This window comes from Musca domestica, unplaced genomic scaffold (assembly GCF_030504385.1).
Source record: "Musca domestica strain aabys unplaced genomic scaffold, Musca_domestica.polishedcontigs.V.1.1 33, whole genome shotgun sequence".
NCBI lineage: Eukaryota > Metazoa > Arthropoda > Insecta > Diptera > Muscidae > Musca > Musca domestica.
The window spans coordinates 3,722,183-3,749,982 of NW_026712312.1; the positions used below are offsets into that span (position 1 = coordinate 3,722,183).

The 27,800-nt window shown below is 34.9% G+C and overlaps 2 protein-coding genes and 3 non-coding genes across 7 annotated transcripts; 4 read left to right on the plus strand and 1 right to left on the minus strand.

Moving 5' to 3' along the window:
• Positions 1–1,467: 1,467 nt before the first annotated feature.
• On the minus strand, positions 1,468–13,449 carry LOC131803739 (mitochondrial dicarboxylate carrier-like). 2 transcript variants are annotated; one of them, XM_059125377.1, is made up of 4 exons: positions 13,163–13,449; positions 2,903–3,361; positions 2,705–2,837; positions 1,468–2,617 (listed from the first exon to the last, which is right to left on the minus strand). In XM_059125377.1, exons 2-4 carry the CDS (start codon positions 3,316–3,318, stop codon positions 2,297–2,299), a joined length of 870 nt encoding a protein of 289 aa, XP_058981360.1. In that variant the 5' UTR covers positions 3,319–3,361; positions 13,163–13,449; the 3' UTR covers positions 1,468–2,296. The 2 variants fall into 2 exon arrangements, with proteins under 2 accessions (XP_058981360.1, XP_058981361.1); XM_059125378.1 differs by lacking the exon at positions 13,163–13,449 and adding an exon at positions 3,771–4,102.
• LOC131803740 (uncharacterized) lies at positions 4,447–27,437 on the plus strand. Of its 2 annotated transcripts, none has more exons than XM_059125379.1 (2): positions 4,447–4,587; positions 26,427–27,437. In XM_059125379.1, exon 2 carries the CDS (start codon positions 26,476–26,478, stop codon positions 27,235–27,237), a length of 762 nt encoding a protein of 253 aa, XP_058981362.1. In that variant the 5' UTR covers positions 4,447–4,587; positions 26,427–26,475; the 3' UTR covers positions 27,238–27,437. The 2 variants fall into 2 exon arrangements, with proteins under 2 accessions (XP_058981362.1, XP_058981363.1); XM_059125380.1 differs by lacking the exon at positions 4,447–4,587 and adding an exon at positions 16,290–16,424.
• On the plus strand, positions 24,064–24,137 carry TRNAI-AAU (transfer RNA isoleucine (anticodon AAU)). The gene has a single exon. It is a non-coding gene; the product is annotated as a tRNA-Ile (tRNA).
• On the plus strand, positions 24,318–24,391 carry TRNAI-AAU (transfer RNA isoleucine (anticodon AAU)). The gene has a single exon. It is a non-coding gene; the product is annotated as a tRNA-Ile (tRNA).
• Positions 26,248–26,321, plus strand: TRNAI-AAU (transfer RNA isoleucine (anticodon AAU)). Its single transcript has one exon. It is a non-coding gene; the product is annotated as a tRNA-Ile (tRNA).
• Positions 27,438–27,800: the final 363 nt, after the last annotated feature.

The window sequence follows — 27,800 nt, forward strand, 5'->3', positions numbered from 1 at the left end:
AGAATATGATATTCGGCATTTATTCTGATGCCACGGTCGATTAATACGAGCAGAGAGCGACCATCGGCTGTAATGGCGGCCAACACCATCACCATGGCCGGCGCTTGAGCTCTGGTGGCCAACCGAACGTGCATCTGACCTCTTTGGCAAGTAAACACGATCACGATTTGTTTGTTTACAAACTGCTGGACAACGAATGTTTTCTCATTGGAGAAAACTCAATTCGTCAGTTCACCACTTTCGGTCAAGCGAAGCAACTCTTTAGCTCCTTTGAGTCTATTTTATTTCTATTGTGGTGTAAGTTCTTGCATTTTTTGGAACTTCAATGGCTTTATCCTGAGCTCATTTTTCAATATTTGCCGAATGGAATATTGCGATATGTTCAGGTCACGAGCCATTTTTCGCCCACTGCGACACGGATTTCGATCAAGTCGCTTCTTTTCGAACCATTTCAGCTGATGTTGCTGTTTTCTTCCTTGACGTCGGGCTACGCTACTAGTATCACGGTAACGAGCGATGGGGTACGAGACACAAAAGATTTATTTACATTTAAATGCTGAAGTGCTCTAACGATAGCCACTTGTGGTTTTCAAGCCAAATATAAAGAAATCACACTATCACGTTTTACGTTGAAATTCGCAATTTTTAGAGCACTTGTCGATTGTTGCATGTTGATTTATGGCTTCATGTACTCCAGGTTGCCAAATGTTGTCAAGCGTTGGCTCGCAAACTACTTAGTTATGGGACTTCGCCGAATTTCGAGACTAAAATTTGAAATACCGCAATATCAAAGTGGGTGTCAAGCAAGGCCTTTCGCCCATTTTGTCCAATTTATTTATTAAAAAGTTCTTTATTAGTTCTCCTTTACGTTTGATATACGTTGACTATAGTTTTTTTATTGCATCAGGTCTGAACATTGACGATTTAAGTGCTGAGATATCCTACTACTTACCCACCATTAATAATTTCTCCCGGGAGCACAATCGCGTGTGCCTACAATGCATAACCCAAAAATGTTTGGGGTTGTCTTCGACAGATTTCTCTAATGCTCGTCTCACATAGCGACATAAAAGGTCATATTTCGTTCCGTTAGTTGTAAACATAGCAGAAAATTGCTAACAAAGATGAGTGTGGATGGACAGCGATGATCAGGCAACATAACGTGTTGTGATTTGACTCCCACCTCTAAGAAATTCAGATGCTGTCGTGAAAGCATCCAAGCAAAGCAAGACGTCATTCCACAGCAAGTCAACATATGCTATGTTCCAGAACTGCAAGAACTTAAAAAGTAGGCGATGCATACCCATATCAATTTCTGCTTAGAATTCCTTTCTAAAGTCCATATATTCATGTCCGAGACAAGTTGACATGTAATTCGAGTTCATAAAGTTATCGAAATTGGTAAAATCGGTTGATATGAAAATTGAGCACTTACGAAATATACCCATTTTAAATAATTAAAACACATTTTATTTATATTTTACAGCTTTTTATTAAAAAAGCAGTCTTCATTTGTTAACAAAATTAAAATTAGAATCAAAAGAATCACTAAAGGATGTATAAAAAAAACATTTAACATAAATCCTTTTAATAGACAACAATTGTTATGCTAGTACGTACAGCAGCTTGTTTTTAACAAACTATGGAAGATATGACAAAATCAATTAAAAAACATTAATAAACTAGAGTTGTGCGTGAAGAATACAAACGAAAACTAATAAAAACAATTGCAGTTACTTTATCACTCGAATCGTAAAAACTATTTTAAATAAATAGTAATTGATAATGTTGCGTTTCTTAAATGAAAGTTACATTTAGTTATCTTAAACGAAATTACAAATCAAATCAAAAGCTAGTAGTACTCAATTCAGCAGGAATGTTGTTAATAATTAATCATTATTGGTATTGTTATTGTTTGTTGCGTTTGTAAATTATTCTAAGTACAAAGATTCAAAAAACTTTGACCATTTACTGACAATTGCTTACATTTAAATCTGTGTACATCATTTAGCAGCAAAAAAGGCAAATACATTTATATAAAAAAATGCAATAACAAAAAGTTTGACTATTCATATAAAAACAATTTGCTAGTCAATCAGTGTATATAGGTAAATTTGGAGTCGGTCGTTCGATTACTTTACTCTATTGTACATACAAAAAAATTTGTTCGTTCTGTTCTCCAAGTTTCCGCATAAAAGCCTATATAAAACTATATTTGTTTTTCTTTAGTTGTTTTATCTAGAAAATAGGTTCTCCTTCTCTAGAGCGTCATGCCATTTAGAAATTTGTCAGAACTTTACGCCTTTTGTAGCGGTGTAATGCCAAAATTTAAACGCAATTGTTCCAAAAATACAAAGGTGATAATTGTATGTGGACCCAAACGCACGAAAGCTGGAATATAACCTTTGAAGAAACCCATCGGTCCCAAACGTGCAGTAAACTTGACTATATCCCACAGTCCTTTGAATTCTCCAGGTTTGGCATTCATAGAACGTGTCTTCAAAACATCCAAGGGTTGGGTTAGAGTTGTTGCAATGGCACCAGCTGCCAAGGATGCTGTGAAATGTGTAGCCAAGTTATCTTGGAAATGGGGAGTTGCCAAGAGCATAGATTTGATCTGTGAATAGAGTATAAAAAATATGATTAAATACTGTACAAGAAAGGCAAGAGTCGTCTACTTTAAAAAGTTCTTCATAAAACATACCTGATCATAGAAAGCAATCTGACCAACAGTCATCAAAACACCTCTGCCAGTAGCTGTAGTGGCACCGGAGAATAAACGTTTGAATCCTTCCTGGCGATATACCTTAATCAGACCATCAATGGCATTTTTATAGCTGCAATAACATGTAAACGATTATATAATGACGTAAATATTATTTACACTTTTTTCTTCACTTACTTTCTTCTTTGTTCGGCTGGCAATTTTACATCATTTTGCATACGGACATTGACCATATCCGCTGGAGTTCCAACAATACCACCAAAACAGCCCGACAAACTGGCTAATGTAATTTTACCCAAGAAAGTATCAGTGTTAATGTGTTTCTTGCCCACTTCATAGATACCAAAACGTGTCATTGAGTATGTCATTTGACGCAACACGGATGCGGATAGACCATTGTACAAGGCCAAGACACCTTGTTCACGTACAACTTTGGCTGTTAGTTGCACAACGGACAATTTGCCTTGCTGTGTTTGCAAGGCTACCTTTACCAGATCCAGAGGATGGGTACAGCAGGCTGCTCCGGCACTAGCCAAACCACCAAAATACCAACGTCCCAAACGTTTGGATTTATCCTCGACAACAGCAGACATTTTTCTTGGCAAAGTGTATATTCAGACTAATAAAATCCTTGTGCTGCAAAAGAAAAATTGAAAATATTAGATTTTATACATTATGCCTAAGCAGTTGGTTTGAGAAACAATATGACCATGATTTCAAATGCTCTTTGATGGATGATGATGATGCAAGTTCATTAATTGATGTGTTTATGATAAATGACGTCACTTGAAGAGATTGAAAATCAAAACACGTCATCATTACAAACATTGTTGGCCACAGCCCCCACAACATTACCCGACCTAATCACATCAAGTGTTATTGAATACGCTCACTGCCAGCGAGTGTGTGTATTCTAATGTGCTACTGCTTTCAAAAAGGACATGTAGGTATTAAATAAACACGTTTTATTGCACCAAGGAAACATCGTATGACAACCTACACTACAATTGTAATCCTTATATTAAGGACATCTTTCGACACTTACTTTGTAGGTTTTGTGTTGAAATCCTTGTGGCCGGCTTGTATGGGCGGATTATGGAATACTATATACACAACAGTAGTTCAGGCATTTTGGAATGTATTTAGGTTATAATTCTTCTTGGTACAATAATGCCAAAGCAATGAAGGACTGTTGTTGGTTTTGTATGTAGGAACTTTAAAATAACTATTAATTTTGCATGACAATTTGTTAGGGTTTGAATATAGATTTTAAATAAATTCAAGTGGTATCAAACCACCGACCCCAAATGCCAAAAATATATTTGCCAATTCTCCTACGACGCAATGTATACCGAACGAAAGTAACAATTACAATGAAAAAGGAAGGAAATCCAAACATAAACAACAACAAGTTTTGTGGTAAGTGATGTCAATTATAACAAATATTATATTTGTATGCAATTTTTTAGTGTTTTCATTTCTTATTATATTACATTAGGCATATTTCTGTTTTAAGAGGGAGAGGCAAGGATGATGGAAATGCTCGTACTCGTCGTAAGACTCTTGTGTTTTTATAAATAACAAAAAAGACCATAATGTAAAATGAAAATTTCTGAAAACAAATTGTCTTTTGTACTTGCAAGAGGCAAGTTTAAAGGAAAATGTATTTGTTGCCGTTGGCCATATTAATTTTGGTTGTCAACATTGGGGCCCCCAATTCTGTGTGAATAGAAAAGTTGTTAATGTGTCGTCAATTCACAGTGAGTTCCTAGTTGCCAAAATCATATGTGCTTGTTTTTATACTGATTGGAAGCGTTTGGTTTATTTTCTAAAGTTTTTATCAATAAAATACATTAAAAACGGTAAGTAGGGCAATTTATTTTATATACTAGCTATTAAAGGAATACATGGAAATACAAATTGTCACAGAATGTGGTCAAACATTAAATTAACTTCATTAAAAAAGGCTAGTTTCACATTTGCTTTTTGGCATGGATAACTATGGTTGTGTTCGCGTACTTTTTTGATATAAATGTATTATATTGTACTATTTTTTAATAAACTCCGGACTTTGAGATGTATTGTACAATTATATAAGTTATAAAATCCGGAGGTTCTAAGCGACCAAATGGCCAATATCTGTCCAAATGACCTGCATTTTGGCACATCCAACCAAAAATTTGCCAAATTTTATCGAGATCGGCTAAGATGTTGATATAGCTCCCTTATACATCCTTAATCCGATTTTAGGTTTCCTGTGCAAATAATGGTCCAAATAGAGTGAATTTCGGGACGTACGTTTTTATTTGGCGGAACTTGGCTCCGATATATATATTTTAATACAATCCTTCTCGAAGTGATATCATGCACTCTATAGCAATGTTATTTGGTACAAATGATAAAAATATATCCGTCAAATTTAGTGAAAATCGATTCAGAATTGGATATACCTCTCATATATCAGTTCCCTCTGAAACCAATTAATAACTGCTCTAAAGCCAAAGGTTGGTAGGTGGTATGGTTATGATAAATTTTCGATATTGCCTACACCTATTGATGATGAATATATAAAAGTTGATGGTGTTCGAAGGGGCATTAAATTACAGGATGATAGCTAGATTAACTCTAGGAAAATTGTGTCAGCCTGAAATTTGAAGGAGTTAGCGTGTAAGGATTATTTAGAAGATCGTATCCAAAATAATTGGACTTCATTTTGGAAATATTGCTATAATACCTAATATAAATAAATTCAACATCAACCCATATTACAAACCCAACCATGAATGTGGCTAATGCTAATCCAATTAGGCTTAAGATATACCTATTCTAAACTTAAAAAAATATATATATTTTTCTCTTTACTATGATGCTATTTTACAGTTCACAAAATAAATATGCATTGAAAATCGAAAACAAGTTTTCTCATAGCAACGAATATCCAAAAACGCATATATTTACTTTGAAAAATTTCAAATTCGAACTTGTTTTGGGTGCACGAAAAAATGTACCGATTTTGTATATAATAACTAGATCGAATGATATGGATATGGAAATTATATGAGCCGATGCACTATGTGTAATAAAACTAAATAAACTTGAAATTGTATTTGATTTGTAAATACAAAATTTTCCCAATTCATTAAAAAAAAACATTTTTCCAAAATAGCTTAGGGGGCTCGTTTGATTATTATTTCTGTGTGGGAATTCAAAAACACCACATCTATATGTATTGCTGCACATTGTAAATTATATTCATGTGGATGTTTTTATTTCTGATGACGCCATAGATTTTTCTAATTTTCAGTCGGCAGATATTTTAAAATTTAATTTCCTCTTTTTTTGACATTGACCATTGGGTGAAAGCTGTTGTGGCCTGGCCTGGCCTGTTTTCATCATCTAGATACAGAAATATTTGTTTTTCATATTGAACAAAATATCGCTGTTGTTAAGTGTTGTTCATTTGTTGTGAACAACTGGTGACACAAATGAAAATATGATGGAAATTTTTGTTCTTTCGATTCATATCAAAACGAGCGAGAGGGAGAAAAACAATAGCACGTGGTTGGTGGACCTATAAGTGTTATAAAGTCTTATTTTTAGCACGTGTAATAAAAATAAACATAAAAAACAAGAGGCAAGTTTGTCATTAATTAAACGAAAGGTGTTATTAAAAATGAAAATAGGAATACAAAGACATCTGTGGCAAATCTTCTTTGTATGCGAAACATCATTTTTGAATTTTGCAAACATGACGAAATTTTCTGAATTATTGAATGAAATTTTTTGTGAATAATAATATTGATTTTTTTTAATAATTAAAAAAAATGTACGAATGTTGCTTTGGTTTGAAATGTGTGTTTCTAGATTACATATGTATTAGCAACCGATATAGCAATATCTTAGTGTTATGTTTGTTTATCAGATAAGAAAATCTATATAAATTTAATTTTTTTTTTTTTTTTTAACTTATATGTTATTGTGAGGGCCGGTCATTCCATATCGAGTACCTGTTCAAGGAAAAAGATATCAGTATATATGAAAATTGTTAATGGGTAGACTTTGAATTCTGATAAAATTGCTAATTTCACGGAAGGTATTAGTTTCTGTCTCCAATGTTTGGATATGTTTGGCTGAAATTGTTATCTGTGGAAAAAAAAAACGTTTGTACTTTTTCAACTTGTCCCATATCTTCTCTTCTGACTCAATTACAAAATGTACCAATGTACTATTTTTTTACCCTCCACCATAGTATGGAGGGTATATTAAGTTTGTCATTCCGTTTGTAACGCCTCGAAATATACATTTTAGACCCCACAAAGTATTTACATTCTTGATCAGCATAAAATTCTATGTCGATTTAGCGATCTCCGCTCGTCTATCTGTCTGTGGGAATCAGGTTGATAAAATTTTGCTCAAATATATATTAAGTCCACGTCTTCGTATATCTCCCATATAACGGTACCTCCCGATATTCGGTATTTTGGTGATTTAAGCGACATTATTCGCCGGAATTGTTTCAAAAATGTTATTTGAATTTCGTAATGGAAGCTACAGCCTAAGACAGAAAATTGCCTGTGCAGGTTCACGTCCTCGTATAGCCCCCATATAAAGGTACCTCCCAATATTCGGTAGTTTGATGATTTTACTGACATTATTCATCGGAATTGTTTCGAATTCGGTATTTAAAGTTTGTAATGGATATTACAGCCTATGACAGAAAATTGTCTGTGCAGGTCCACGTCTTCGTATAGCCTCCATATAAAAGTACCTCCCAATATTCGGTATTTTGATGATTTCAGCGAATTTATTAACCGGATTTTTTTCAAATTTGGTATTTGATGTTCGTAATGGATACTACAGCCAAAAAGAAAAAAAATTGTCTGTACAGATCCACGTTCTCGTATAGCCCCCATATAACGGTACCTTCCTATATTCGGTATTTTGATGATGTTAGCGATATTATTTGCCGGAATTGGTTCAAATTTGGTTTTTGAATTTCGTAATTGATATAATAGCATGAGACAAAAAATTGTCTGTGCTAGTCCAGGTCTTTGTATAGCCTCCATATAACAGTACCTCCCGATATTAGGTATTTTGATGATTTAAGCGACATTATTAACTGAAATTGTTTCAATTTTGTTAGTTGAAGCTCTTAATGGATACTACAACCTAAGGCAGATATTTGTCTGTACAGGTCCACGTCTTCGTATAGCCCCCATAATACGGTACCCCCCGATATTAAGTATTTTGATGATTTTAGCGACATTATTCACCGAAATTGTTTCAAATTTGGTATTTGAAGTTCATTTTTTTTGAAAATTGCCAAATTACAGCTTTTTTTCTGATTTTTTTGGGATTATGAATTCTGAATTTCTAAACCAAAAAATAATTTTTTGATTTTTATACCCTACAACACTATGTGTTAAGGGTATTATAAGTTTGATTGGGCCAGAATTTATGTAACACCACGAAATATTGGTTTCCCACATAGGAAAGTATATATGGATCTTTCTATCTCGCCGAGCTGAGTCGATCTAGCTATGTATGTCCGTCCGTCCGTCTGTCCGTCTGTCCGTCTGTCCATGTTAATTTGTAATCACTCTACAGGTCGCAATTATGGCCCGATCTTCACGAAATTTAGAATGTAGGTGGGGTTAAGGTCAGAATAGAACCCTATTTCTTTTGGAGATGATCGCATAATATTTAGGGGTTGAAATGGACCAAAAACTGAAAAAATTCCTGATTTTGCAGTTGCTCTACAGGTCGCAATTGTAGACCAATCAACGCGGAATTTCGCTTGTAGCTAGAGTTTAGGGCGGGGAAGAAGCCTACCAATTTGGGTGGTCATCAGATAATATTTAGCGGGTAAAATAGACCATATATTTTGTGTTGAAAAAATTCAAAATTTTTCATTAAACCGCGAACAATTTAAATCCCGGCGAAATCGCAAAGTCATGACAAGGTTACTTCTGATCTTTACATTGATGTTAACATCCATCAAATCGGATATATAGCAAAATATGTGAGATATATATGTCTATCAAAGAAGATATGCTTGAAAGATTTCTTATATGTCGAGAACGGCTGAACTGATTTCGAGAGTTCTCATTAATTCAGAATGGCCTCTTGATAGGAAAGAAAAAACGTCTAAAAAATCACATAAAAATATCTCTCTAAAGATGAAAATATCGATTTTTAACATTTTTTCATATTTTTTCAATTTTGTCATATTTTTGGCATATTTTCATTTTGAATTAAACATTTGGTAATATTTCTACAGCTAACAAAACTAAGTAGTTAGGATATCAGGATATATACAGATCGCATTTATGGCCCGATCCTTACGAAATTTTGCATGGAGATAAGATGAGGGTCAGAATAAAAGCCTACTCTTTTTGGAGATGATCGACATATATTTAGAGGTTGAAATGGACCAAAAAACTGCAAAATTGTCAGCAGGTCGTAATTATCGCCCGATTCTCACGCACTTTTGAATGAGGGTTACCGGACATTGCAAAAGCCAAGCAGTTTTGGATGGCTATTCAAAAATATTCAATGTGTGAAAGAGTTTGCCAACTTTTGTAGACAAAATACGAAAATGTCCATTCCAGTGACTTTTTGGAGAATTCACGAATACAGGAAAGACGCACTTCTGGCTATTTCGTTAATTAAATTGGAAATATATATAAACTGTATCGTTTATTATAGTGTTGTAGGGTATTCAACGGTCGGCCCCGCTCGACTGTAGCCTTTGCTTACTTGTTCAAATGAAAATGGATTATATAATAATTAAAACATTCAGCTGTTATTGAAAAACGGATGAAAACTTTCGGAACGTTAAAAATCATTTGTATCTCAAAAAGGCAACCTACATCCTTAGGTCTCCAATATACAGAAGGTCGATATTTACTTTTTTGAGTGCAAATTATTGGGCATACCTCCAAACAAGTTATATAATAAGCGTTATCGCATTTAATACGATTTCCAAACATGATTTGCCTCTTGAATATTATGATGAATTTATTCTTTACTTTGTTTCTGCAAACATTTGTGCACAGTTCATTGACAATGTGTTCTTATATTTGCATATTGTCATTGTTTAACAAACATTAATTATAAAGTTCTCATATTGCCATCCAGGCTAATTGTTTCTTGTGACCGTATTGTTATTTCACTGTTTTTGAGTGTATGAATTTTACTTTCATTATTTTGATTTTGTTGCTGTGTTTTGTTATCATTTGTGTTTTCGCTCCGCGCTGGCGTTATCGTCAACTACGACTGTTATTATTATATTGTATTATGACATATTGTTCATAATCGATGTTTTTTATTTTGGCCCAAAACACAGGAAACATGAAAGCAGAAAATTGCCATTTGTTGCTATATTTATTATTATACTTCTTATCTTAAATTCATAAGTGTGGTATGTTATTAGTTTTTGGCGGCGAACATTTGCAGGTAGTAACCAATACAACTTTTGGGCAATTTGGAAAGGGGTGTTGTGTTATGGTTTGTAACTACTCTTTATCTAACCACACTGATTTATTTGAGTCTGATTGTTTTCATAACAATAATATTAATAATGGTGACTGATTTACATATATAACATTTTGGGAGAAATGTGTAAGCTTGGGCTTTTTTTCTGGGCTTTGCGATATGAACGAATCTTTAAAATAATGCATATATTTACAGAATATTTTTCTAGCCGCAACGCAGGGCTTTTTTTCAGAAAAACATTAAATTACAATCACATTTCAAATTAGCTCTATATTGAGCATCAATAAATACTAGATGAGAATTGTCATTCAACCAGGATGAAAAATACAGACCAGGTAGTATACCACATTGTGAATCTTTATGGGTATTTTCTGCAAGGAGGTTTTATAACCTTTGAGGATTTACATCACATAATAAAAGCTTTATTGTATGGAACTGTACCAAATAGTAAAATTGCTGATGCTTTTAATCATGGAGTGTTCAATTTGTTGTAACGGTTTATTTTTAGTATTATCTTTTAACACTGATTTAAACAGGTCAAACACGTTTCGTGTTTTGTCTGACTTCTATACACACGAGCCCGTCTCAATTGACGCATTGGAAATTAACATTAAACCATTAATTCGTGAGCTACCAGCCGCAGTGTTGGAAAGAGTATCCTAAACTCGGATGAAACATTTGAATAACAATAGCGGTCAACATTATAGACCCGACTATCATTTCAAATAAAGATTTCATACATTTTTCTAAATTTTTTGAGATTCTCTTCTGAAAACCTTCCTAAAGATCTTAAAAATCATATTTATAAAGCCTAAGTCGATTTATCGATGCCAAACTGTCTGTTGACGTAGAACTTTGAAATTTGGCATTACAGGGTGAGATGAAAAAACTGCAACCAACTTCAGACTGCTGTCATTTCTAAGCTACTCGTCCGACAGCTGTTAAAATTATTCCAGTGACAGCTCATTATATAGTTTACAAGCATACAAAAGCATTTTGGTGAGAATTTTCCCGAAAAAATGTTATTCGTGATGGAATTCAAGCGTGATTTCGTTAGAACACTCCAGCATTTAAATGTGAATAAATCTTTTGTGTCTCGTACCATCGCTCGTTACCGTGATACCGGTAACGTAGCTCGACGCCAAGGAAGTGGACGGAAGAAAACAGAAACATCAGCACAAATGGTTTGAAAAGTAAAGAAGATCCTTGATCGAAACCCGCGACGCAGTGGCGGAAAAATGGCTCGTGAGCTGCACATTTCGCAATATCCTATTCGGCAAATATTGAAAAGTGAGCCATTGAAATTCCAAAAAGTGCAAGAAATCACACCTCAGGAGAAAACTCAAAAGAGTTAAGAGTTGCTTCGCTTGGCCGAAAGTGGTGAACTGCTGAATTTGGTTTTCACCGATAAGAAAATATTCGTTGTCCAGCAGTTTGTAAACAAACAAAATGATCCTGTTTACTTGCCAAAGTGGTCAGCTGAAAATGTGCACCTTCGGTTAGCCACCAGCCGCCAGCCGATGGTCGCTCTCCGCTCGGTCGATTAATACGAGCGGAGAGCGACCGCTCGTATAAACGCCGAATATTATCGCGAAAATATTCTGGATGGTGTAATAAAGCCGATCACCTCAAGCAAGCGCTTCGCCGGGAGTGAGCCAAAATACCGCAGAGCAACATTCAGGCAGCCTGTGACGGATTCATTGACCGTTTGAAGGCCATAATTCGTGCCAAAGGTGACAAATTCGAACAAATCTTAAATTTGATGCTATTTCCGACATGTTTTGCTTTCATTCAATAAAATTAAAAAAAATATATGGCGTTCGACTTTGTTGCAGTTTTTTTACCTCACCCTGTATTAGCTATGCAAGCCTTTGTATAACTAGAAATCTCTCTCTTCTTCTTTTTCCTGTCATAAATTATTTTTTCTTAGGATGAACACAATAGACCAATGGTCTCCGAGTGAAGCAGTGTAGATTTTCATACTAAAATCTAACCTAACCTTAAGAAACAATCCGATTTAGTTATTTACTTTTGGCTCCAAAAAGTATAAAATAGTACGAAATAGTATAGAACTATAGAATCTATAGTTGTGGAACTGTAGCACTTTTTTTAACCTAAATTATATTATTAAAAATAATAATTCATTCCCACTGGTCTAAAACTGTACGAAATGTCATGCAAAGGTCATCATTGATATGTGCAATTTTAAGTGACTACTTATTAAAACATGAGAGACTGAAACTTCCCTTTTTGATTCAAAGCAAGATTCGTAAATTCAAAATATTTCTCCTATCCCGCTTGCATAATTTTGCTGTCACATTTAACCATAATTCCTATTATGTGTTCGGGACACTAGAATAGACTAGGATTTACACGAAATCCTAACTCTCATTTTTGGTTTCCTTAAAAAATTAAGACCAAATAAATTCTAATTCCGTTGATTTCAACAGTTATCAGTGACCGTGGGGGATCAGCTGTTTTGTTTCTTTCTACCAGATAACAACTCTAAAATTCTTCCATTTTATTTTTTTATTTGTTATTTCCAACAAAAACGTGAGCAAATCTCTCTGATAATGGGGGAGTAACAAGAAAATATAAGGTGGTACGATTCAAACATTCGCCAAATGACTAATGTATGCAAGAGATTAATCTCATTTGACGCTGAACGCGTGATTTTCAACACAAAATTATCAAAATGTCAAACATGGAAGTTTTTGTACGCTGTGGATGAAGAAAGCTTTGGCCACTAAATTAATGAGCAGTTGCGCCCGCTTGTCACTCAATGGGGTGTTATAACAAATTTTCAAATATTTCCTACGATTTGACATGGAAATTAGTTTTAATGAGACAACTAAATACGTTGTGATTTTTTTTTTGAATTTCAAATGCATTCATTGAAATTGGCAAGAAACTGCGAAACATGTTTTACTTGAACTTTACCTTGATATAAAACTTTTATCGCCGTCACAACGAAGATAACAAACCGAGAATTTTGGAGATCTATAAAATTGTTGTTATTTTATTTTGTATTAACAGAACTTTGTTTTTATTCCACCAAAGGTAAACACTTCATTGGACTCTTCGCGTCAAACAAGTGTGTTACAAAAATTTCAAAACTACACTCAAAACATGAAAACCAAAATCGAATCGATTTGAACCAGACGACCTACAACCACTGACTAATATCAGCTCACTCGTTCCGTACTGCGAAAGTGAAAAAGCAACGTTTCTCCACGAGAGACAGCCGCAATGGAAACACAACACAAAGTTGGTCGCCATAGCCCGCCCGGTATAAAACCCAGCCAGAAGAGCGATTGGACGAGTGAGCAACAACCAAACAAAACAAAAGAGCGGCTGATCAGATTTTGTGTTTGTTTTTCAAAACTTTAGCCGTTCTGCCTCTGGTGTGGTGTGGTTGTTCGCCAGGTCCGTGTGTCTGTCTATTGATTGTTCGCTGCCGTAGTTCTCAGTTTTCATTGAAAAACAACAAAACTTGCTGGAAGATTAATAGACGAGGCGAGATGCCACCAGACGTTTCGCTGCTGAACATTGTGGAAAACTCGAGTGTTTATTTTTGTGGAAAAACATGAGAATCTATTGAGAACACATTGATCGTAGTTTGAACAATTTTGGTGACCAAATTCCATGGAAAAAAAGGGGACAGACATTAACACCCTTAACTACCTGTTCACATTATTGAATGCGTTCGTGTGTGTTTCAGCGTTGTTAATCCTTCAAAGGATTTCGCTGCTGGGGTTTCATTTGTAAGACAACATAAAAAGCAAACGCATAATGCCATTGTATGCTAATGGCGACTTTAGGCATTTGGAATTAGGTTTGTACCGCCAAAAAATTTGTCGTTTTTCTACAGTTTGTAACAAAACACTTCGTTCAAAGATAAAGAAAATCGACCTTCATCTCTTTGATAATATGTGCATATTTCTAATTGGAATAGACCGCAATTGCTTGTTATTGAAAAAATCTTGGGGTTAAGTGATGCAGAAAAACGTAGCTGTGCCGAGTGTTCTATTTTTGGTTTTGGTAGCTCAAAATTTGTCCAAATTCAATAATAATTTTTCTATCATTTTTCTTCAAATTTAAATGTCGACATTATTGTAAAAACTTTATGAATTGATGTGGAACTGGGTATACTCAGCAAGCAAATATCAACCAAATTTCTGAGCTTCTTCTGAAAAGTATTTTGTTGCATTCAGGATATTTCTTATCGACCAAAAGAAACCGTGTCAGAAGGGTGTTATCAAAAATTACAAACTCCATCCCACACTGCCAAATCAGCTGCTGGGAGCAAACCTAACGCAAAATTTCCGAAATTGCCACTAATTGTGTTCAATTGATATTTATCATGGTAGAATTATTGAGGTAACCTTGTGTATTTATATTTCTTTTTCAAAATTATACCTTTGACTAAGGCCTATACAAGGACGGGGAAAATACTGTTCATACACTCAGCCATATGGCTCAGAGGGTATACATCATTTCAGAGGGTATACATCATTTCATACGGCCAAAACGTGCCTCATCGAAATAACAGTTTTAGACCCTAGGTCTCTTTGGACCAAATCCCTTTCAGGGCATTTGGAGTCGATCCAAATGCCCGTTCCTCCGTCTGTCTGGCATGTCAGAAGGGAAAATCCGATTTGATCCAAATGTTATTTTCAAACTTAGATAGAGTTCGGAGATGGGCAATATCGGTCCACTCCGTCTGGTACCTTCCAACCAAAATGTCAACATTTTCAAGAAAGAGAAAGGATAATCCGATTTTGCTCCAACTTTGTAAATCCTAATATTTGCATCAGTGCGAGGTCAGGTCCATCAAGTACCTCACCCACAAGGTAAAAATTTTGAATAATTATAACTCTCATAAAAAGTGATTTAAGAGTCCGATTATCTTCAAATTACACACATCACAATATTTTTATTAACCCAAGGTCTGGCGTGAAGATGGAATATGTCGGTGCACTTCTTCTGGTACTTCCCCCACAAAGGGTCAAAATTTTGAATATCCATGAAGCACATAAAACTCGAAATTAACATACTATTCCATTTAGACTGGACACATGTCAATATTTCCATCAACACTGTTATGAATGGTAGAGATCGGGTACCTCCTCCACAAAGGTCAACATTTTGAATAACGAAACTCTCAAAGAAAGCGAAATAAGCATCCCGTTGTCTTCAAATTACACACATCACAATATTTTTATTAGCCCAAGGTCTGGAGTGAAGATGGGATATATCGGTCCACTCCATCTGATACATCCCCTACAAAGGGTTAAAATTGTGAGTATCCATATCATAAAACGGGAAATAAAAATTCGATTTTATTCAGACTTGGTACATCTCAATATTTCCATCAATACAAGATCTGTTACAATCACAGTTTTCAATACTTTTATCTGTCAACTGCTTCGGAACCTCCCCCATAATCATAACTCAAGGCTGGGGGTATACATCTGTCTACAAAGCCGACTGCTTCTATTTTACTTCTTTACATTGGCAATTAGTAAAAATAATGACAAATTTAAGACCACAATAATTTTTTTCTTAAATCATTGCTTTTATATCTAAACTTTTTTTAACTTTTTTTAATTCACTAAACATATGTTGATTTTTTGGGCACAGGGGCTGAATTCTCATTCTATGAAAAGTAAAATATACCCCTTATAATCTTATTCATTTGACATTTCTTAACTTTATAAAAGTTTACATTTCAGATTTTCATGGAACCAGAATTGATCCCCGGGTCTTATTTCTAGCTGAATTATATTATATATTCCAAAATTCCCCAACTGAAAATAAAACCTTTTCGGAAATCAAGCATCTGGCAATGTTATCTAGCCCATTACTTTCTCACCGGCACTTTTTTGTGCTCTCTGAGGTTGTGAACAAATTGACATAAGCTTTTCTACAATTTACATTGTGTTAACAATACCTTATCATCTTCATTCTCATACTGCTGAGAGTAGTATCTTTGTTATTAGGAAATATTTACTTTATTCTATTAGAGACAGAGAGAGAACAACAATGGCTGGAGAAAACAAAATGCCAAAATTAATTCAATTCGACCATGAGTGGGGGGATAGTTTTAGTTTGGAAGCTCGCTTATTCAAAAACAGAATAAAGACGCTTTCTTGTTTGTGGTTCAAGTGCGTAAATATAAATAAGAAGCCAGACAGACGACGTAAGTATAAGTTGATTTTTTCATACCCTGAGTGAGTAGGCAAAAATTATAGCGGAGGTAATTTGGGTGATATTATGAATCTAACAATGAGATTTTGGTAGTTTATTCTGAAAATATGTTGCAGAGTGTTTACAATAGGGGCGACGACACAAACAAAGATTCTTACTTTTTTGTGTGTTGGTTCTACACGAGCCCCCATAAAAACATTTGCAAAATTAAATATTTATTATTTTTCTGTCATTGTTCTCTGAGTGAGTTTGTTTGTTTTTTTTTTTCAATTCTAATCTGGTAGCGTGATCGATAGTTGTATATAAACATATATGTTGATATACAATACTCCTCTCTTTGTGGAATGGAATTAAGTTGAATTAGTATTAGAATTGGAAATGTTTGTTTTTATTCTATAGCAGCTTTAAAATAAATGTCACGATTATTGCTAACGATCCGCTAATGGCGATTTGTGAATTTGTTTACTACAGTTTTGTGTTCATTTTAGTGGAAAATTTAAGCTTAGCAGTTATACAGAATATTGTAAATGTAGTCATTATTTTATAATTTAGAAATTCTCAATGTTCTCACAAATAAATATAAGCAATAAATAAATATATGCAAAGAGAATTGTTTTTTGGTGCTCCATAATAAGATGGGCTATATTATTTATATCATTCTGTTTGTAATACCTCGAACTATTGGTCTGAGGTGCTAAAAGCCTAAAGTTCTGAGCCGATTATGCTGTGTCTGTATGTCTTTTGAAATAAAGACACTGTAAGGCCATGAAAGATGGAAAAACCAGTAAGGAGAAGTCAAAAGTCGGGCGGGACTAACTATATGATACCCTACACCACTATGCATACTTCGTAGAGCTACCGTAACAAAAGAATGTATTTGAAGTAGATCATACCACCTATCAATCTTTGACTTTAGAGCAGATATAATTTGGTTTTAGAGGGAACTAATATATGGGAGGCATATCTGATTCTGAATCGATTTTCATTAAATTTGACGGAGACATTTTAATCTTTTATACCAAAACATTGCTATAGAGTGCATGATATCACTTAGAGAAGGATTATATTAAAAAATATATATGGGAGCCGAGTTCCGCAAAATGGAAACGTACGTCCTCAAATTCACTCCATTTGGGCTGATATTAAATTAAATGCACAACAACCTAAAATCGGATTATGGATAGTTGGGATTCTGATTAGCTATATCGAAATCTTAGCCGATCTCGATAAAATTTTGCAAAGGTATATCCGAGCTCTATAAGACATCTGGTATCAAATATCATTGTTGTCGAATGCATATTACGAATGTGGGGACTTAAACACCAAATCGGATGAAACATATATTTGGGAGCTATAGCTATATCTGAACTGATTTTCACCAAATTTGATAAACATGTTTCTAGACTCAATTCGGTAGGATGTACCAAAATTCAGGTCATTTGGACTGATACTGGACATTTGGTGCACAATTAACCCGAAATCGGTTGAAGATATATATGGGAGCTACATCCAAATCTGAACCGATCTTGATAAAATTTGACAGAGGTATTTCTCAGCTGTATCTGATATCTGGTACCAAATATCATTGTTGTATAATGAATATCACGAATGTGAGGGACATAAAAACCAAATCTGATAAAACATATATTAGAGCTATAGCTGTATTTGAACGGATTTTCAGCAAAGTTGATGTACTTGCGTCTAGACTGTATTCGGTTGGATGTACCAAAAACGCAGGAGATTTGGACTCATAATAGCACAATTAACCCGAAATCGGTTGAGGATATATGGGAGCTATATCTAAATCTGATCCGATTGTCACCAATTTCAATAGGGCTCGTCCTTGCTGATCAAGGACGTAATGTAAAATTTAATATACCCTTTATTATGGTAGAGGGTATAAAAATGATAACAATTTTGGAAAATACGAACAAATGTTAAATAAATCGCAGGATAAAGAAAAAAGGGTGAAATAAAAAAACGGCAACAAAGTCAAACGCCATAACTTTTACATTTTTTTAAATTTTTATTGAATGAAAGCATAAAATATCGGATATAGCATCAAATTTTAGAATAAGTTTAGATTTGTTCGAATTGGTCCCTTTTGGCAGGAATTATGGACTTCAAACGACCAATGAAACCGTCACAAGCTGCCTAAATGTTGCTCTGCGGTATTTTGGCCCATTCCCGGCGAAGTGATTGCTTGAGATGATCGACACTTTGGTATTTTTAGTGTCAACCTTGCTTTCCAAAATACTCCAAACACAATAGTCCAACGGATTGGCATCCGGAGATTTTGGTGGCCATTGTGCGCTTGAAATGAAGCGAGGAACCTCATTTTGTAACCATTCTTGGGTGGCGCATGCTGAATGCGATGTTGCTGAGTCCTGTTGGAATGTCCAAGGTCTGCGGCCAAAATGTTTGCGTGCCCAAGGCTTAAATACACCCTCCAGAATATTTTCGTCATAATATTCAGCATTTATTCTGATGCCACGGTCGATTAATACGAGCGGAGAGCGACCATCGACTGTTATGGCGGCCGACACCATCACCATGACCGGCGCTAGAGTTCTGATGGCCAACCGAAGGGGCACATTTTCAGAGGACCTCTTTAGCAAGTAAACATAATCATTTTGTTTGTTTAAAAACTGCTGGACAAGGAAAAACTGCTGCTAGGTCTTTTGAGTCTATTTTCTTTCAGTTGCGGTGTAAGTTCTTGCACTTTTTGGAATTTCAATGGCTTTACCCCGAGCTAAATTTTCAATATTTGCCGAATGGAATATTGCAATATGTTCAGCTCACTAGCCATTTTTCGGTCACTACGACACGGGTTTCGATCAAGTCACTTCTTTACTTTTCGAACCATTTCTGCTGATGTTGCTGTTTTCTTCCGTCCACTTCCTTGACGTCGGGCTACGCTACCAGTATCACGGTAACGAGCGATAGTACGAGACACAAAATATTTATTCACATTTAAATGCTGGAGTGCTCTAACGATAGCCACGTGTGGATTTCCAGCCGAATATAAAGAAATCACACTATCACACTTGAATTCCATCACGAATAACTTTATTTCTGGAAAATTCTCACCAAAATGCTTTTGTACGCTTGTTAATAATACAATGAGCTGTCACTGGAATTATTTTAACAGCTGTCGGACGATTGGCTTAGAAATGACAGCAGTCTGAAGTTGGTTGCAATTTTTTTCATCTCACCCTATATTGATACTATTCTGGGAACTGAGCGATATTGTGCTCCGGCTATTGGAATAGCCACCTGACCACCTCACCTATAAAATCTGAAATAGAAACACTCATACTACGTTGAATTGATATACGTAATAATGCAATTTGTATTTGAAATGGAAAACTAATATATTGAGCGTGTTTAAATATTGTTCTACTTGTTGTTAGTGCAGCAATTGCATTTTATCCACAAATCCGACCTTTGTGGCAATAACAAAAAACCAAAATATGTATTTTGTAATTAGCAATTTATTACCAGGTATTTAATGAAAATGTTTTCAAAAATTGCCAATAAGCTTTGGTCATGTAGTTGCAAAGTGTTATTTGTTTTATAGACAAGGTCCTCTAACTTTACCCTCCCCCACTTTGTAAATTAAATAAATGTTGTACATTTCCCAATTTTAATTAATGCGTAAAATATTGTTTCAATTCTTTTGTTCAATTTGTCCACAAGTACATGCACACACACACAAATGAGGCAATGAATAAAGGCTGGGGGTGTCATATTATTCCTCTTGTAATTCGAATGCCATAAATTATAATTGACATATTTGAAGGATATCGGTTTTCAAAATTTATAAATTTGACAAAAGCTGTGCAACGGGGAAACTACAATGCACGTGAGATAATTAATGGCAGCAATATTGAATATATTATTGAATAACATAATTGTTCGATTTCGGATCAAATTTATTGTTTTTGCTTATTGAATTAGCATGGATACTGTTCACACTTTGAGTATTGTCATAGCATTACCTACATTTTCGGCGAATAGCAACAATACTTTGTTTCTTTTGTGAAAAATTGTTTATTTGATTTGGAAATTAACGAAATGCTAAAATGCGTATTTTAAACGTGTTCTATATTTTTTTAAAATGTGATAATTAAAAGTGTTATAAGAATAGAAGATGTATAAGAACGTGTATCGGTCGGCTGGTGATACCATTCTCCATTATACCTTCAGGGTTGAAGAAAATTTATTTATGGAATAAAAGTTTTACGAAGAAGCAAGCGACTAGGAAAGAGTAAAACGTCCATATGGTGCCCTACACGACGTTGAGTTTTTTTAAAAATAACAAGCAAATTGAATTCCCTCCCACCATTTGGAACGATTTGACAATTCTCAAAAACAATAAAATCCGTTAAAATTCTGTTAAAATCTTAAAAATACCGAATGTAGCTATTATATTAGGGTCTATACGACGATATGAACCTGCGTAGGTAACATTTGTCATAAGCCATTACAATATTCAAATGCGAAACTTACAAAAATTCGATTATAATGTCGATAAAATCAAAATACCGTCTTTACGAAGAGGTGGACCTGCACAGACAATTTTCTGTCTTAGGCTGTAGTATCCATTATGAACTTCATATATCAAATTTGAAACAATTCCGGTGAAAATGTCCCTAAAATCATTAAAATACCGAATATCGGGAGGTACCGTTATATGGGGGCTTTACGAAGAGGTGGACCTGCACAGACAAATTTCTGTCTTAGGCTGTAGTATCCATTACAAACTTTAAATACCAAATTTGAAAAAATTCTGGTGAATAAATTCGCTAAAATCATCAAAAAAAACCGAATATCGGGAGGTACCGTTATATGGGAGCTATACCAAAACGTGGACCTACATGGCCCATTTTCAATACCAAAAGTCCTGCAGACATAACATAGATTTGAGCAAAATTTTATCAATGTACTTCAATTCGTTCGGAAGCTAGAGTGATTTCCACAGACGGACGGACATTGCTAAATCGACATAGAATTTTATGCTGATGAAGAATATATATACTTTGTGGGGTCTAAAAGATGTATTTCGAGGTGTTACAAACGAAATGACAAATTTAATATACCCTCCATTCTATATATACCTCCCGCCTTGAGTTATAATTATTCAAACCGTTGACCCTTTATTGGGGGAGGCAGTTAGCCAATATTGAGCAATTTTTATCTGACCTAAGACGGATATAAATATTACATCCTGCCAGATTTGGACTACATGGACTACTTCCTATACATACTTTATATGAGATTTGTGTAAATTTTTGAAAAATGTGGAAATATGCGTGAGGTACCAGATATAGCGGACCGAAATATTCCACTTCAACTAATACATCCGATTTCCGCAGAAGATCTTCTGTTAGTAAAAATAATGACATGCATGATATATGTAGAGAACCGGATGCTTATTTCGGATTTTATGATCCTTTTGGTTATTCAATACTTAGACCCTTTTGTGGGGGAGGAATCAGAAAGAATGGTCCGAACTTTACCATCTTTATTACATATCTTGCGTTGATGGAAATATTGATTTATGTCAAGTTTGAATGAAACCGGATGTTCACTTCCGGTTTTATGATCTTCATGAATTTTCAAAATTTTGACCATTTGTGGGGGAGGTATTAGAAGTAGGGGACCGATGTATTCCATCTTCACACAAGACCTTGAGTTAATAACAATATTGTGATGTGTATAATTCGGATTTTATGTTCGTTTTGGTTATTCAATACCTTGACCATTCGTTTGGGAGGTACCAATGAAATGGTCCGATCTCTACCATCTTTTTTACAGATCTTGTGTTGATGGAAATATTGAGATGTGCGAAATCTGAATGGAATCGGATGTTAATTTCATCTTTTATGAGCTTCATGAATATTAAAAATGTTGACTCTTTCTGGGGGAAGTACCTGATAAAGTGGTCCAATGTATTCCATCTTCACACCAGACCTTGGTTTAATAAAAATATTGTGATGTGTGTAATTTGGAGACAAACGGACCCTTACATCACATTTTATAAAAGTTATAATTATTCAAAATTTTGACCCTTTGTTGGGAAGGTACCGGTATGAGGGGACCGAAATATTCTATCTTCACACCAGACCTTGGGTTATTAAAAGTATTATGATGTGTATAATTTGAAGAGAACCGGATGCTTATTTCGGATTTATTGATCGTCTTGGTTATTCAATACCTTGACCATTTGTGGAGGAGGTACCAGAAGAAATGGTCCGATCTCTACCATCTTTATGACAGATCTTGCATTGATGGAAATATTAAGATGTGCCAAGTCTAAATGGAATCTGATGTTAATTTCGTGTTTTTTGAAATTCATGAATTTTCAAAATGTTGACCCTCTGTGGGGACGGTACCAGAAGGAGTGAACTCATATATTCCATCTTTACACCACACCTTGGGTTAATAGAAATATTGTGATGTGTGTAATTTGAAGACAATTGGACCCTTACATCACATTATATAAGAGTTATAATTATTCAAAATTTTGACCCTTTGTGGGGGAAGTATTGGATGGAGTGGACCGATATTGCCCATTTTTGCACCTGACCTAGTACTGATGCAAATATTTTTGCAAAGTTGGAGCAAATTTGGATTATCCTTTCTCTTTCTGTGCAGTAAATTTTTTTCTTTGAAAATATTGACATTTTGTGTGGGAGGTACCAGAAGGAGTGGACCGCTATTGCCCATGTCCGAACTCGATCTATGTTTGACAATAAAAATACGATGTACCAAGTTTGAATCAAGAATTATCGATACTCCCCTCAAGAGTTATGCTAGGAACACAATTGGAGCGAACGACGAATTTTTTCGCGGCGTATGTTCGTCGTCAAAAATAAAACACATATGTGTATATGGAAGTGCACACAATCACGGCACCGGCGAAAATTTCGTCGGTCGCCGCGAACTCAATTAGCTTTATTTCTATTTCATACGCCGGCGACCGGCGAACAAAATAGTACAAGGTGGCCATACTTGTACGAATTTTATGTGTTTTAGTAAATAAAGTTACTTTTTACTTTAAAATTTGTTATGGTCACTCTACTATCTGTTACTCGTATAAAAAAAACATAATTAATTTGTTTATTTATTTGTGTACTTGCGCCTGAGTGAAGATGGATATCAGTGAATTTATAATAGAGAAGATGGACATAAGTGAAATTATAATAGAGAACGTAAAGAATTATGTGTTCTTGTATAATTCATTGTAGTCAACAAATGAGCAAAAAGTAAACAACTTCATCAGCTGTTTTATAATTTCGTCGGTATTGTGTTCCATACGACGAATTTTCGCGGCTCATTTTGTCGCTGCGTAGGGCGAAATTCGTCGTTCGCTCCAATTGTGTTCCTAGCATTATGCGCACCGACCAGACAGACTCTGAATGTCCTGAAACGAATTTGGTCCAAAAAGACCGTTATTTCGATGAGACACGTTTTGGACGTAAAATTTTTAATTTCAAAGAATTACAAACGAAATGGCGAGGCATAATCGCCACCAAGAATTCTATATTCTTAACTTTATAGAATTAAAGTTTTTTTTTCATTGAGATCGGCTGACTTGCTCACTATTTTTCGCCACCCCGTCACATGGCCCATTAGCTCAGTTGGTTAGAGCGTCGTGCTAATAACGCGAAGGTCGCGGGTTCGATCCCCTCATGGGCCAACTTGGTTTTTATGCATTTTATTCCAAAGTATTCAGAAAAAAAATATTTTAAAATAAAAACATTAAGGAATTATTGAATAATAATTATTGAAAATATATGTATTGAGAAATTACTAACATTTTGTATGTATTGAAAATTATATTTTCTTCTTATTAGACAGTTAGCTGCAAGCAGACATCGGCCCATTAGCTCAGTTGGTTAGAGCGTCGTGCTAATAACGCGAAGGTCGCGGGTTCGATCCCCCCATGGGCCACATGAAATACTTTTTAATTTTTTTTTAAAATAGTCATTAGATTGTCACTAGTTGTAGTTTCGATGCTTGCATTCTCGCAGATAATACCGCTCAATACAAAAAAAAAACACATGTATCGGCGTTTTGAAAGTTTTCATCGCAAATTGAGCTAAATAGAGAGGGCAAGTCCCCCACTTCCACACTTTTGGAAAGTTGGTATTAAAATTCATCGGCGTCCGTGCATTTTGGGTATATAGTGTCTTATTGCAGATGAAAATACAAGGAATATTTTGATCCTCAATATGAACCCTCAAGCTAGTAACAAAAGGGTTTTTTGGTTCTTTTTTGAAATAAGGTTAAAAACTCTCTTCAAACGGGATCGTCAAAATAGTCTATAAAATTATTAATTATACAATTCTACTATAAGTCTTAGAAGACGTTAACAATCGAAATCTTACCTAAACGTCAGGCGTTCATATATATTAAAACACATTTTAGGATTAAGTTAAGTAAGTTTATACAGATTTCAAAGGGAGTTTCCGATTTGATCCAAACTTGATACATCGTAATGTTATTGTCAAACTTAGATCGAATTCGGAGATGGACAATAGGTGCTCTCTGTTGTCTACATTTTCTAAGAAAATAATTTACTGCACAGAAAGAGAAAGGACATTCAGATTTTGCTCCAACATAACAAATCCCAATATTTGCATCAGTGCTAGGTCAGGTGCGAAAATGGACAGTATCGGTTCACTCCATCAAGTACCTCCCCCCACAAAGGTCAACATTTTGAATATTTTTAACTCTTATAAAATGTGAAGTAAGAGTCCGATTTTCTTCAAATAACAAACATCACAATATTTTTATTAACCCAAGAACTGGTGTGGAGATGGAATATATCGTTATATGGTACCTCCCCCACAGAGTCAAATCTTTGAATATTCATGAAGCTCAATAAAAACGAAATTCACATCCGATTCCATTCAGACTTGGCACATCTAAATATTTCCATCAACACAAGATCTGTTATAAAGATGGTAGAGATCCGACTATTCCTTCTGGTACCTCCCTCGCAAAGGGTCAACATTTTCAATGACTAAAACTATTATAAAATCCGAAATATACATCCGATTCTCTTTATATTTCACACATCACAATTTTTTTATTAACCAAACGTCTGGTGTGAAGATGGGATATATCGGTCCACTCCTTCTGGTACCTCCGCCACATAGGGTTGAAGATTTTGAAAAACAAAAGTCTAAAGCAAGCGAAATAATATTTCTCTCAACGAGAAACCTGAGATGAATATGGAATTTATGAATTCGCATAAAATTGGATATAAATGGGTCCTCTATATCTGTTACCTCTCCCATATTTCCGCATTTCCAAAAATTTTGCACATATTTTATATAAAGTATAGGAAGTAGTCGATATAGTCCAAATCTGGCACGTTAAAATATTTATATCAGTCTTAGGTCAGATACGAATTGGCCAATATTGGCCTACTGCTTCGGAACCACGCCAGATTCAACAGTTTGAATAATCAAAACTCAAGGCTGGGGGCAAAACCGACAGATACTATTTTACTTGTTTAAGTTTGATTTCACGCTCTCCAAGTTTATTAATTATTTTTTTATTTCAGCCTAAAAAAACTAAAAAAGATAAGCTTTTGTAAATTATCAAATAATTCCTTGTTTCACTTATTAAATTTGCCAATAATTTGTTTTCTATTTAAGAACTTTTGAAAGCTTTTATTACAAAAGCTTTATAGAAATTTTCTTTGTTACGAGTCACCCTGTCTCGCATTAGCGACAATACAAATACGATATAATGGAATCGGTTGATAAAAACAGTGTCTGAGAACACCGTGCAACATCGGCCCATTAGCTCAGTTGGTTAGAGCGTCGTGCTAATAACGCGAAGGTCGCGGGTTCGATCCCCCCATGGGCCACATGCAATATTTTGTTTTTTTCAACTTAATTATTATGTTAAATATTTAAAACAGCTCCAATAAATGTAATATTTAATTATCTCATTTCTTTTAATTTATTTTCAGATTTTCCAATTTCCGTTGCATTACTTACTTAGTACACCAACCCACAAACATGGCTGCTTCCGTTCTCTTTGCGTGTGGTCTAAACGAACAGAAATTACCATCGTTCATACACATCAGCGAAGAATCAAATGTCGATGGCAGTTTTTTGATTAGCTCAATATTGGGACAGCGTTTGCGTATCTCCAATGCCGGTACTCTGTTGGTGTGTCTGCAACACAACTATCAGCATTACTTTAATGCTGGCATGCGTTTGGGTTACAACTGTAACATTTTCCTGGGCAAAACACTGGGCATAATTGATCCCTCCAATGAGATGGCCAAGGATTTCCTTAGCTGCAAATGGTTGTCGCGGGAGCACAAGTTAAGTGATTTACTACTCGCCGATATAAGAGAACAACTGACAACGGGCTCAACCTTCACCGCTCGCATTCACAATACCGTCATAATTGATAATTTGTCGATACTCTATAATTTGGGCGCTTCCAAGGAAGACATACAACAATTGTGCCACGGCTTGGTTGCCTTGACTCGGGAGTTTTCCAATTTATCGATTATCACAAAAATGAGCAATTCCGATCTGTACTCATTGGATGATAACAATGTTTCCAAATTGGGTTCCGTACACATTCAGGTGATTAAGTTGAAGAGTGGCGTATTCCGTGAAGTCGATGGCAAGCTGTTGATCAAACGTTTCCAAGATGAGGAGGATAATTGTTACGAATCGAACTACACCACAAAGGAAATCCTTTACAAGGTCAACGATCGCAATGTGAAGATATTTAATCCCGGAGAGATTGGCTTGAAGGCCTAAATCTGTTGCGTTTTATATGAAAACATTTATTGACATTAAATGATAAATGAATATTTTTATTGTAAACTTTAATTGATTAGTAATAAAAATATATATATTTTCTTAAAAAATAATATTTTTCTTAAATTAAAAGAAATTGTAATAAAAAGGGTATTGTATTGTATTTTTTTCTAAAATTTTCAGAACATGTATTTGAAAAAGATTGTTATCCAATAGAGTTTTAAGTGACGAGTAAGAACTTGACACTCAATATTTCAGACAGGTTAGGTACAAATAGGTGAGAGAGATGGGGATATTTTATATTCTGGGGATATATTCGTCCGAAGGGAGTATCCAATTTGGTCCAAACTTAGTACATCGTAATATTATTGTCAAACTTAGATCGAGTTCGGATATGGGCAATATCGGTACACTTCTTCTGGTGGTACCTTCTCCACAAAAGATCAACATTTTCAAAAAAGTTAATTTACTGCGCAGAAGGAGAAACGAAAATCCGATGTTGCTCAAACTTTGCAAATCCTAATATTTGCATCACTGCTAGGTCAGGTGCGAAAATGGATAAT